Below are 13,969 nucleotides of genomic sequence, written 5' to 3'. Positions count from 1 at the left end.
CCGACAAACCATGAAATGTTTACAATATTATTGGACTTTAGTTAGAATTTTAAAAATCATAAGACTTTAGTCAGTAAATTGTAAAATTAGAGGACCTAAATGGAAGTCTTTTTTTAATTTGGGGAAAAAAAACATTTTTAGTCCTTGTGTTCTATTCCGTAAACATATTTAGTCTATGTGATTTCAAAATTTCACATTTGGTCCATGTATATTATGTTTTTTGCAATATAAGGACAATTTTAACAAACTCAAAATTTTAATTTTTGTTTAAAAATTAAATTGAAGGTTACATATATGATTTTTTGTCATTTTTAAATAAAATTTGCAAGTTTATTAGTTTTAGGGCCAGTTTGGTATTGCTGTGAGAAAAAACAGCTGTGAAGTAAAACAACTATGAAGTTAAGTCAGCAGTAAAGTAAAGCAGTTGAGTGTTTGGTAAACTATGTTTTCAAAAGTGCTGTGAGTGCAAAAAACAGTATCAAAGTGTTTGGTAAATGTTAATATAAAAGTGATGTGACTGTGTATAATTACTAAAATGGACATGATGTTGAAAGTGTTTTTCACTTATTTGTTTGGTAAAACTAAAATGTTCTTTTACTTATTTTTTAAATTTGTGGCTACAAATTTTTATTAGCATTAATTTTTTTAAGAACAACATTATTAAATAAGTATTCCTATTATTTTTTTAAGTATATTATAATTTTAATCGTACAAATAAAATATCATAATTAATTATCACAATATAAAATATAACTAACAATGGACATATTTTTTAATTTAAAATAAACAAATAAAAATTATAGAAATCAATAAGGGTAGTATGGGTAAAATAAAATATTCATTGTTGTGATTCACTGCAGTTTTCAAAAACATCTAGAAACCTACTTTATGTTTTTGCTATAGGGAGTTGAGAATTGTGGGGGAAAGCAGTTTTTTATTTTTTTACCAAACACCCAAACTGCTGTATGTGATTGAGAATTGTCATATACAGCAGTTTTTGGGTTCTTCACCGCAATCCCGAATGGGACCTTAATTTGAGAACAATTTCATTTTGGTTATAAAACGTCTTTAAATTGCAAATAATGGCAAACACAATGACCAAATCCGGAGTTTAAAACCACAATAATCAAATTTATTTTTGAGGTAAAATTTTTTTTTTCCTTTCAATTTAATACGTTTAAAATTTCTTTTTAATATACACTCTTCTTTTTGGACTATCTGATCAACGGTTAAGTGATAACGTAGCAAAGAGAGACCTACATCTTTGCTAACGTGTTTGCCTATGTGGAAGCAATAGGATTATGAAAGTAAACGAGAAGTGACCATGCCAGTGTGTCATATAATATAGATAATATTAATATAATAAAAAATTCTTTTAACAAATTCAATAACTTAAAAATTAAAAGGCTCTATTACAATTTACTAATGAGAGTATTTCAAGCGGTCCATTAATAAAAAAATCTTTCAAGTGTGTCCATTAATTAAGAAAAAATATGACAAATAACAAAAACCATCAATAAAATCATTAATTGCCTACATGGCTTTGTTGACCGATCTCTTTTAGTGATGTGGATGTCACATGTTTGCCTTATGGACAACAAAATAATAAAAAATTACAAAAACTATTTAAAATATTAAAAACTAAGAATAACTTTATAAAAAAAAAAAACCCACCTTCCCCTCCCTCTTTCATTCAACTCTCACTTTCACTCTCTGGAAATCTCACCGGAGCCGAAGGGAAGGATGAGCAACAGTATTTTTTGCGGTAGTTTGGATGTGGATGCGATACAGATCATTGATCATAAAGCATGTATTCCACATTCAACTTCTCTTGGTAAACATGAATGGGCAGAAGGATTTAGAACACTTATGGGGAGCAATATTTCAATCAGCGTATCCATTGATGCATACGAATGATTTTTAACAATATCATCATTGCCAGTTTAATTTGATAAAATTATTACATAGTGGAATCTACTAGATATGAATGCTTAGAGGGGACTGGCCTATAGGGCTTAGCCTAGGATCCAACCATTAACAGAAGTCGGTCATAACTCTTTAAATTAGGGGGCATCGAACCCTAGACATATCATAATCCTAACTCATTACTTAATTAGGTTCGGATATTGCCCAGAACTGATAGCATTACAATGTGCCCACAGTTGCTGGCATAACCAGAGTTGCTTTTAGCAAAGTCACTGCCTAGACCTTAAGTTGACATTATGCAGATTATCGGTCTTGGTGGCACAAAGCACATAAGGGATGCACATTCTGATCTAATCTTGCTACTCTGTTGGAAGGCACACCACAAGGGGTTCATATACTATGCAACAAGGAAATCACAAACTAATGGCTCGCGATTGAAGCTCCAAGATGCCCCATGCTTTCCCTGCATGTGAAGGTCAGTCATATTATTCAAACATTTCATTTAAAAAACATACTGCCTTATTCAAGCAATAATGACCCACAAACATTATCATTGGAGCAATTATGAAAACACTAACCTAAATTCATCATTTAAAAAAGAAAACAAAACAAAAGAAGCTTTCTGCAATTAAAATGTGCAAACTCACTAAGTCACTATCACTACAAATAATATGGGTAACTTATATATTTCATAATTTTCCTACATTTGCAGAATGGAGCGTCCAAAGCTGAAATGAAATGTCAATAACACTAGCAAATAATAATGTAAGGGTGGATGCTAATGACATCCCCAAATCGCTCACCTACCCACAAAAATAATAAATAAACTTAATTCACCTGTCAATAGTCTTAAAATACCTTTGAACCTAACATTGCCTTTTCCTTTTGTTAGCTTTAGATGGCAGTGCCCCATCTTGCCTTTTTTACTATTACTATCTCAACCATGTCTTTTTAGATGATTTTATAAGAAAATAAAATTGTAATTAATTTTATTATACAACACATCAATTAATGAAAACATTCATTATTATATACAAGTTACACTAATATATTTATAAATTATATTAACATATTAACTACATAATATTTAATAATTACAACAACAATGAAATGTAAAAGTTTATTTAGCAACTTATATATTGCATTAATTATATAGAAAATTAGGATTAAATATCAAATCTCAATAATTTTTTGGTATAGCATGAAGACCATATAATATTTCAATTGAACTACCAAATTTAAATGTAGTTTTTAGATTAGATCACAAATATGTTGGCCCATTTAATTTGAGCATTTTCCATTTGACATTTTTATCCTTTGGCCTACATATGATGAGTGTTAGTTAAAATTTATAAAATTTTGACAAAATTGCACTTGAGGCTTTTATATTATCTTGAAAATTTGCTAATTTAGTCTCAACTTCACATTTAGTTGTGATTGTACAACACTCACAACTTCAAAGTTAGTTGTGACTGAATCATAGTCACATCTAAATTGTGAGACAGTCACAGTTAAGTTGTGACTTAATCGAATTTTTTTATAGAAAAATTATACTACAATATAGTATAAATAGAGGTCAACACAATACTTTTACTCAAAATAATATATAGTATAATGGTGTTAGTTGTCTCTTTCAATTTACCAAGATAGTCACAGTTAAATTGTGACTGGATTGATTTTTTATTTTTTTTTAATACAATAAAGTATAAATTAATGTAATATTTGTGATGTAATATTTTTTTTATTTTTTTATTGTAGTGGCATGTGATGTAATATTTGTAAATTCTAATACCTTTTACTTTATTAATTTGTTTGACTTTTCAACTAGTACTTAATTTAAAATGTTATTTAATTTTGGTACATAAACTAAAAAGTTATTAAAATTTAGTAGTTAAAATCAATGGACTTTTAATTATATAAGTTGAAATATGTATATTTCATTTTTAATTTGAGTGTAATTATGAATATCAAGAGATTTATATTAACAAAATATAATTATCCTACTAACACAATGATGGAAATTTGACTACTTGGTACAGAGGTCTCGTGCAAAATTTGCTAGGTGTTAATTCTTCATGAGTGAAATGTACAAACACTATTTCAACCTCGAGCAAATTATTAAAGTGAGTGCAAATTTGTCATCAATTTCTTTCCATTAACTTTTAAAACCATGGTTAAGGAGACTATTAACTATGTTTTAGTTAGGACATGCACCATGATATGTTACTTTGTGTGCATTCCTATAGCTGCAATATCATTTTCTTCTGACAGAAATTGCAAAGGATATATTATTCATCATAGTAGCAATATTTTTTTGTATGGAAATCATAATAACAAATTAACAATATTAATTAATCATTGATATAAAAACATTGTTGTTGTTCTACGAATAGAACAAATATCAAATATCAAATTAGAGTGGGTGCTATTATTATCCCCAACCTACCATTAGAAAAATTATTTACAATTTTATTTTCTTATAAAATCATCTAAAAAGACATGCTTGGAATAATAATAGTAAAAAAAACTAGGGCTGTGCCCCATGACTGCCCAATCTATTATGGGCGACAGCCCCCTGAACAAATAAGAGTTTTCAAGATAGAAAATGCTTCTGAAAAGATGCCTTTGGGTATCTCTTTTCCTTCATACATTCGAGAGAAGCTTTCTCCTTATCTTTAATAGCATTGCTATCGCCAATCTTGCAATCTTCAAGCAACTCTATTTGGTCAAAAGAGCTTATTCTGAGTTATAATTCCCCGAATTCTGTAAGCTTGCTTGGTTTACCTGCTTTGTTCTGATTTCATTGTATTCCTCCGTATTCAGCATTTGCCGGTGTCACAAAAAACAAAAAGTTTCCACATCAACCCTAAATGAACTTAGTTAGGGTCCGCTAGTTGGGCATTGGTTTCTCCCTTCGTTCTGGGAAAAGGAAAGTCCTCAATAAAGATATATCAAAGCGTAATCTATTTCTTTCTTTCTTTCAGATTAAGGGGGAGATCCTCAGTAGTGGTGACCCTTTCACTCTTCCACGAACTGATACATGTACCGAATGCTCATACGGGAAAGTTGACTCCTAGGTCTGGAACCTGGGGGGTTGCTCCAAGAAATCCTTTCTTTCTCATCCACTCAGGGGGGGAGTGGACACACCTGCGCGAATTACAGGTGATGGTAATCTTGGGCAGTCATGGGGCACAGCCCTAGTTTTTTTTACCATTATTATCTCAAGCATGTCTTTTTAGATGATTCTATAAGAAAATAAAACTGTAATTAATTTTCTAATGGTAGGTTGGGGATAATAATAGCACCTACTCTAATTTTATTCATCTATGACATTATACTATAAAATTTTGGTTGTCCAGAAAGAGAAACATACGGTAGTCCTAGGATAATTCGCAACAGATTTTAACAAATTCTACATACCGACAAGTCTTCATACTACTATTCCAAAGAAAACATTTATGTCAGTTTACTTATTTCCTAACAAAATTATAATGGAATATTAATACACTTTTAAGCAGCAACTAAAAAATGAAGAAAAAAAGGAATGCATAAAAGAACCAAAGAAGGTTTCCTGAGAGCAAGGGAATTCAAATAAGCATACCATGTGTTCTCCTGACTTTGTTTCATGAAGAAATCGCTCCAATGCACCATCCCCACTAAGAATTTTTGCTCCACGACCTGGAGCGTCCACTGACCCAACAGCTTCTTCATCAACCAAAACTGTGTATACACTACTGCTTTCTATCTTGATGTCTGGAACCTGTGCACATCAATAATATCTAGTGTCATAGACCCAAATACCAAAATACCCCGGAAAATGAACCAAGATTATAATTTACAGGCTTTTTATCTTTAGTTTTTTTTTTTCCATGTTTTCTTCGGTGTAAATAAAAGTGACCAATTTCATTGAACGGCTAGGCAACATCAACTAGGGTTGCTAATTTCACTAGAAGGAATACACAGATCAACTGCTCCCTTCTGTGCTTGAAGAAAAATTCTCCCTGTACGACAAACTATCCCCAGTGTAACTGACAACATCCTCAGACAGCAACATATAGAGGAGTCTGTTTAATCATGTTAGCACCATAATGACTATGACAGATATGAGGTTCCATATATACCTCAAACATTGCTTCCGTAAGAATATTTTCCAATATGGCTCTCAAACCTCGGGCACCAGTGTTCTTTACCATTGCCTTCTTCGCAATCAATCTCAATGCATCATCAGTAAAATGTAATTTGACCTAAGATGTCGTAAAAATTAGAAGTTAAATGATAAATATCTATCAAGTCTTGCATAAAATGAAACTAATGAAACTAATGAAAGGTATGGAAGGAAAGAAAGGAAGCTTTGCGACTGCATAATGCAACGGATCAAAAGCGTACATTGTTCATGCTGAACATCTTCTTGTACTGTTTACCAAGAGCATTTTTAGGTTCTGTGAGGACCTAATTTACAAGATAAAACGTAGAAATCTATCAATGTCTTACCAATGAGAAAAAGGAAAAAATAAAGAGTAAATAACTAAAATGTTTTTAATTCTAATATCAAGAAGTGACTAAGCATAACAAAAAGAAGAACTTCTAATATTTTTTTAATAGGAATGAGATACTTGTACTAATAAGGAAAAGAGGAGTACAATCAATAGTGGACCAGCAGTCCACAAAAGAAATTACCCTCATTCTACAAAAAACAGAACACACAGAAAAATATTTTCAATAACTTAATAAAAAGTAACCTCTAATATAACTTACAAAAAAAATATTTCTATTATCAAGTTTTATTGCTTTATGTTTAAGAAGTGAGTAAGCATCATATTCAATACTTACATTACATCACACAGTGCACAATAGAGATTGAGCATACCTATTTGTTTCGTGGTTCCACTAAATAGCAACCACAAAAACAACTGGAAAATATTTGATTAAATAAAATTATAGAAAGAAAGAACACACCTGAATAAGTTGGTCCTCATTTAAAGATGACAAACTAACTAAAATAGGAAAGCGTCCAACAAATTCAGGTATCAGGCCATACGCAATAAGATCACCACTTTCTACCTACAAGTACGTTAGAAACTTTAAGGGCTAGTTGTTCAAAAGAATTTTGAAACACATTTTGTATGAGAGAAAAGGAAAAAAGAAGAGTTGAGGAAATCTCAAGTCAAAAAATTGATAATGGAATGGACATAAAATAATAATGGAATATATTCCGACTGTATTGAGTTTTGATTCTCACAGATTCCAACAATGATGATGTCGCTATGGCATCAATCAATCCACTGGTCCTCATGTTTGCACGAACTGGTGCTCCAAAGCCAATGGAAGAATCTTGGAGTCTGGAAAAAGAATGCACTTAAACATTTCAAATTCCTTTCACAGTAGAAACACGCACTTATTTGAAAGAAAAAAGAAAGAAGCTGTGGGATTGCCACAAAATATACAGATTCCGAAATTAATACTGTGCAACAAAATCGATCTATTTAAACCATGAGTGAATTACCTTTCTGAAATGGTCTTCTCCAAACCAACAAATGCCCCACCACATATAAAAAGGATATTTTTCGTGTCCACCTGCCATGAACCACAATAAAGTAATTAGATGCATCAAGATAGTAATGTCAAAATTTTACCAAACACTGAACCTTACTCAATAGGGCAATTAAAAGAGGAGAAGAAGGACAGCTGACTACTTCTAAAAGTCAGACTTCAAGTACAAATTGTATGATTAAAATTCAACAAGTTAATGAAATATATTTAGCTGTTTCACATTCACAATCCATTTTTCCAGATAAAAATATCGATGCACTTCAGTGGTCTCAGAAGCCCTGAAAACCTCGGCCTAAAAACATTCCTTAAAGTCGAAATTTTTAGGGGATATAGAAAAGTCAAACGCCAGTAATATAAAATCATTTTAACCATAGTAGAAATAAGTAGTGAGACAGCCTTGTACATATGATTTTTATTTCATATACAACCATGAATGACAGTTTTGTACTTTCACAAGTTATGAACCCATCCCCATACAAGCAATTATTGCGCTTCTGAACCACAGAAAGCACCTAACATGAGGCCTAATGCCTCAGGCAATATGAGTAAGTGACTGCAAATTTTGCCTACCTGAAAGAAAAGCCTCTAAAATGAAGAGGAAGAATAAATGAACAAATACTTTAAGGTCCAATATACCTGAATATTATCACCACGAGGATGCTTCTGACCTCCTTTATCAGGAACATTAACTACCTGAGTGGTCAAAGAAAAAGACATCTACTATTATTTAACTAAATGAGGAATTGAAGATCATACAAAAGCACAAGAACTGATGCTTGTTAATCATTTTGAAGATGTGAATCATATCATATAAGCAGGCCACAGATATTGGTAAAGGCAGTATTATAATTCTAATGGACTTTTTACAGGATTCATCATATAAGTTTACTTAAAGCATTTATTATGCATGCAAAAACGTGTTCCAATGCCAAATTAATAGATGTTTATAGTTGAAGGCACACAGACATCCACATTAAATTAGTCGGCTCGAGGTCCATTAAACAACAGATACCCAAGTTCATTGCAGAGAAGGCTTTAGAGCTACATGAAAAACTGAAAATCAAGTACACAAGTCAAAATTTTCAACAAAAAGGTATTAAAAGAAAGTTTGCAAATATCTCAGAGTATAAGATGGGATGCTTCAACTTTAAAAAATAAATATGGCACAAGTATTAGTTTAGGTATTAGTACTACCACAAAGAATCTAGAAATATCAAAAGAAAAAATGGCATGCAGGAATGCTTCAATTTTTTGCTTTATTATTATTTTCAATCTGAACAGGCTAACAGGCATTGAACTAGCAACCCCTTCTTGTTTATGATCTTCATAAGTGACATATAACTAGTGGAACAGGAACACATTGACAGATTAACTTAAAGTTTGTTTACTTACATCCTATCAAAAAGTTGGTTTACTTACGGTTCCTTCCAACATTTTCAGCAATGCCTGTTGGACACCCTCTCCAGTTACATCTCTGCCAATATTTAAGCTCTCAGCCTGCAAAATAGAACCTGCATTATTATAAATGAAGGCTAAAATTATCTGATTTCAGTCCATATAATTTTAACAAGACCTTCTTTGTTATCTTATCAACTTCATCAATGTAGACAATCCCTTTCTGAGCTGCTTCCACATCAAACTCAGCTTCCTAAACAAATTGGAATAATCAGAATGTATTTATGTCAGATGCGCTTAATGGAACAGAAACATGCACGAAGAAGTAAATATTTGCAATGCTTGTACAAGAAACAGATGATATAACATAAGCCATACCATAAGCAGTCTATACAATATTGATTCTACATCTTCTCCGACATAACCTGCCTGCATATAGAGAGAGAGAGAGAGAGAGCAGTTGAACTATTAGTGAATCTGGACAAGAAACAGAAACCATCTCTTATCAAGCACAATAACGAATATAGCCCTTATCGACCACATTAATATGACATGGAAAATTCAGGAAATTAATTCATGACAAACAAAACAGCATAATTTTTTCTGTTTCTTGCATAAAAACCAGTGTGATAAAAAGAGCTAAGCTCCGATTTCCTTCTCCTGTCTTAATACTAACAATGTTTTTGTCTTTTTCTTTTCTGTTCCCCTCCTCGTTAACTTCACATGTCTTGTTACTTGTTAGTTATTATGATCGGGGCAAACAAAGAAAGGAAACTTCAAATGATGTATATCAATCCCACAAGAGAATACTTTTAATATTTTTTCTGAATGACAATGAGAACAATCATATTTGCCCAAAATGCATAAGAACAATAACATATGCACGCACACTTGCATACTTAGAAAACCTTAAACACTTTGACTAGGGTGACAAATTTTTTACTTGCATGGGCCCAGTGCACAGAGGCAGGAGCAGGGAGAGAGAAAGTGGGAGGGAGAGTGGGAGGGAGAGAGAGAGAGCGAGAGAGAGAGAGAGAGAGAGAGAGAGAGAGAGAGAGAGAGAGAGAGAGAGAGAGAGAGAGAGAGAGAGCAGCATAACAGAGGCAGATGTGATTTGATATAGTGTAACACTGTAACATAAGCATTAATCTGACAACAGTTGGTAGCATTCTTTAAGCAGAAGGTCCACTAGAAACATAAATCTGCTCTACTTTGCATCATAAGATTTGAACCTAAAACCTCTACCCCCTACCCAACCCCACCTGTGGGCTAGAACCTGCTCCAGTTACTATTTTCAGCACTTATGTGATATACATGTCACTAGATCTATATCAGTGTTTTGCCATATGTCGTATCCTCATTAGTGTATTTTAGTACTCAAAACACTGTTCCACCATCACTGATTTATATGAAGTAATCTGATTTTGTACAGGAGGTAGGAAAATCTTCTCCAACAGATCAGTGTGTAAAATAAATTTACTATGATACAAGATTCCCAACAAAATTAAAAGGCTGCTTGTCACACAATGACATTTGAAACAATAGCTGTAGGAATAATAGCCATAATGCCAAGAACATGATGTGTGAAACTAGACTGAGCAATGCACTTGCCTGTGTTAATGTTGTTGCATCTGCAATGGCAAATGGCACATTCACAACACGAGCTAGTGTTTTTGCAAGTAACGTCTTCCCTATCCTTGGTCAAAGTAAAAAATGATAAATGAGGACAACAATCTTTGTAAGCAGGAGGTTCTCACAAAAACAAGCCTCAAGCACACGCATAAGTAAGAATGCTAATCCTACCTGAACCAGTAGGTCCCATCAATAATACATTGCTCTTCTCCAATTCCACAGACTCACTATAAACACTTTGAAGTTTATTATCAACTGATTCTAGACCAGACCTGGTATTCAGTTTGCAAAGTCAGTTAATAAAGCAGCATCAAAAGGGCATCCATCTCAACTATAAAAGTATCCAAACACCACCTCCATTGGTTATAAACACAGACATTGGTGAGAAAAACAGAAGACTTTCATCAAGAACCATTACTTTTTGAAAGTAAGTACAAAACACCTCAACTGAAACCTCAACTGAAACAACTGCTATGAAGTATGAACTAACCTCGTCTCCTCGGAGGCGTGATGTATCCTTTTGTAGTGGTTGTAAACTGCAACGGAAAGCACCTGTCACAAGATCATATATGTTATGCCCAAAAAGCAGTAGGAATTGTGTCACACAATTTATGTAAAACAAAAATATAAGAAAATAGAAAAGAAAAGCTCTCCTTGATGACAAGGAAATCAGAATCTTAGAAAATCTAAAAAAGGGATGCCAAAACCGGGTTTTGTACATGACCCTAATCAACATTTGCTCACATGGGTATCTTTCTCTTGCCATAAAAATCGCACGAAATTCAAAAAATAATAATAATAATTCACTGAAAAGTCAAAAGCCAAACCTTTTTTGCTCTTTCTTGGCCAACAACAAAGTCGTCAAGCACCTTACAAATCTCCTTCGGGGTCGGCAAGGCCCTGGCCACCGGCGACGGCGTCGTTTCAACAGCGCAGGGCTCTGGTTTTCCATCTTTCTCGGAATTCCCATCAGTGTCCTTAGCCCCCTTAAGCCTACCAATTTCGATGAAGCTACCATGCAAAGGGACCAACTTGAAGGGCCTGAAATAGAAGGCGGTCTTGCAATTGGGGCAGAGATTGACGGCCTGGTAGAGCCCGACCTCCCGGGCCGTAATGGAGAGCGGTCGGGTCGAGAAAAGAACCGGCATTTGTTTGGAGCATCGGGGACAGTTGACGTCAGCCCTGATGTGGTCGTACTCTCCTCCGGTCTCTCCTCCTCCTCCGGGTCCGGTGGGGCCCTCCGACTTGTGGCGGCGCTGCAGGGAAGGTAGTGGAGCTCCTCCTCTGGGGAGCGCGTGGGGTTTGTAGACAGAGACTGCGGTGGTGGTGGTGGTGGCAGCTGCGGCGGCGATTATTCGTTTGAGGGAGGTATAGGACCTGCCGCTGCTGCTGAATCTGAGAGTTTGAAACATGTTTGTTCGGGTGTTATTGGGGTAGTGGCGGTTCTTTTGGTTCTTATGGGAAGCAGATGGAGATGGATCATCGAAGAACCAAGAGTGAGGAAATGGACATGCAGTAGCAGACTAGTAGTAGCCAAATGGACTCTTCTAGTTGAGTTTTACTCCAGTTTTCAGAGCGGTCTAATTTTCTCTTTTTTCTTAAACCGGAAAAATTATACATTTATACCTTAATAAAAAAAAAAAAAATTTTGCTAAAGTCCAAAAATATTGTCTATATATTTTTAATTTAAAAAATATCTAATATTATTCTAAAATTAATTATATTTAAATTTTAATATTATCTATTATATTATCCTACAACCATATAAATATTATTTAAATTGAAATTCTAAAACTCAAAATAATTAGCTCCAAAGTAAGGTACTCGAAAAATACTAATTTTTCTTAAATTTTTTTTAAAATTTTTCAAAATTCACCAAACTTCAATTCTCTTTGATTCTAATACTCCAAATTAATTCCTATGACTAAGAATGATAAAATATAACTTATACTTCAATTATAATTGAAGAAAACACAACCAAAAAAATTTAAAATCATAACTTAAAAAAGATCGTTGACCAAAATTGAACTAAGCATAAAATTAAGTAGACTAAATTTGTAATTTTCTCATTATAATCTTATAATATCATAATATTATCATATTATCCTAAAATTAATTATGAGATTTAAATTATAGAAAATTAGGATTAAATACCAATATCAATAGTTTTTTTCAGCAAGACACCAATTTGTTTTAGTTTAGGTACTAACCTAGAGCAAGAAATTTTGGAATAGGTCACAAATCGGTTTGCTACACAGTTGTGACTGTTTCAAATTAAAAAAAAATCAAAATTTATAAAGGTTTAATGTTTTTTATTTAGATTTAGGGATGAAATCCTATAACCAATAAACTAAACATTACAATTTAAGCCTTGTAAATATTTAAAAAACAACAAATCAGTAAAAATGTTATGACTAATAGACCGTCACAATTCGATATAACCATATTTTTTAAAATTGGTACCTAAAATGAAATGACATAAATGTTTTAGTAATTAAAATGAAAAAATATTGTAATTTGGTACCTAAAGCCAACAAATCTTTCAAATTATATAAGTATAATGAAAATGCATTAGCCCACAAAATAGAAAATAATCAATTAAGGAAAAATATTCTTTATGGGTAGATTTCAATTGTACCAATCGATCAATGGTTTGTGGGCGTTTATGTTATAGTTTATTAGAGCTAAACCCTAACATAACGCCTCCACTAAGCTCATTCTATACCCTAGGAGGGGATGAGGTGTAAAGATGAGCATTTACCCTCAAAACTCGGGGAAGGAAGCAACATGACCGAGCGATCGGCGGCGAAAGCCGAACATTCGGATCAGGCGTACCTAAGCAAATATATATATATATAAACCTAGGTATTTGTACAATTGAAGTGTACCTATATATACTTTTTTTCTTACTTGTTTGATTATTTTCAATTTTGCGTGTTAATACAATTTTTTTTATATTTGTATAATTTAAATGGATATTATCTTTTATTATTTTAAATTATAAAACATAAAAACTGATGGTTAATTTATAATTTATAACTTAAATATTTATAAAAATTATATCATTGGTTTTATTTTAACGAGATCTTTAATATAAGGTCAATATTAAATATATTTGAATATTTTATTTTATTACCAAAATTATAATTTTTATATTTTCTCTCCACCAAATTGTCTTTTAAGTTGTTTGGTATTTTTTTAAATATTTTAAATGCATAAAAATGGTAAATTCAACACAATTTATTTTATTTCATGATACGAATGATTACAAATATTAAAGGAAACCACACTAAACAATCAAATACTATAACGAGTACATAAAATTAATAACAACAACAACACCCAACAACAAAGAAACGATGATACATTTTATAGAGTTGGTGGAATGCATCCACGACATTCTTCAGTGGTACCCACGAGTTGAGGGCGAATCAAGGACGTTCACGTAAACATTTTTAAAATTAAA

The 13,969-nt window shown here is 32.6% G+C and overlaps 1 protein-coding gene across 3 annotated transcripts; it reads right to left on the bottom strand.

Annotated features, from left to right (window-relative positions):
* Positions 1 to 1,914: 1,914 nt before the first annotated feature.
* Positions 1,915 to 12,045, bottom strand: LOC147279741 (ATP-dependent Clp protease). 3 transcript variants are annotated; one of them, XM_086251150.1, is made up of 15 exons: positions 11,331 to 12,045; positions 10,994 to 11,055; positions 10,675 to 10,775; positions 10,479 to 10,562; positions 9,250 to 9,296; positions 9,050 to 9,124; positions 8,896 to 8,973; positions 8,113 to 8,169; positions 7,430 to 7,500; positions 7,166 to 7,265; positions 6,883 to 6,987; positions 6,313 to 6,375; positions 6,048 to 6,170; positions 5,528 to 5,686; positions 1,915 to 2,389 (listed from the first exon to the last, which is right to left on the bottom strand). In XM_086251150.1, exons 1-15 carry the CDS (start codon positions 11,913 to 11,915, stop codon positions 2,324 to 2,326), a joined length of 1,776 nt encoding a protein of 591 aa, XP_086107276.1. In that variant the 5' UTR covers positions 11,916 to 12,045; the 3' UTR covers positions 1,915 to 2,323. The 3 variants fall into 3 exon arrangements, with proteins under 3 accessions (XP_086107276.1, XP_086107278.1, XP_086107277.1); XM_086251151.1 differs by lacking the exon at positions 1,915 to 2,389 and adding an exon at positions 4,328 to 5,073; XM_086251152.1 differs by lacking the exon at positions 6,883 to 6,987.
* Positions 12,046 to 13,969: the final 1,924 nt, after the last annotated feature.

This window comes from Dryas octopetala, chromosome 7 (assembly GCF_963921425.1).
Source record: "Dryas octopetala chromosome 7, drDryOcto1.1, whole genome shotgun sequence".
Lineage (NCBI taxonomy): Eukaryota > Viridiplantae > Streptophyta > Magnoliopsida > Rosales > Rosaceae > Dryas > Dryas octopetala.
Note: the sequence above shows the minus strand (reverse complement) of the source record. Positions and strands in the feature narration are given on the sequence as shown.

Bases quoted from the DNA above. Each gene is read 5' to 3' on its own strand.
- LOC147279741 (XM_086251150.1), bottom strand. From the start codon at position 11,915: ATGTTTCAAACTCTCAGATTCAGCAGCAGCGGCAGGTCCTATACCTCC. The intron at 7,501-8,112 runs GTATATTGGACC...GGTTCATGGCAG, and splicing joins CTCGTGGTGATAATATTCAG to GTGGACACGAAAAATATCCT. The intron at 6,988-7,165 runs GTGAGAATCAAA...ACGTACTTGTAG, and splicing joins CATCATCATTGTTGGAATCT to GTAGAAAGTGGTGATCTTAT.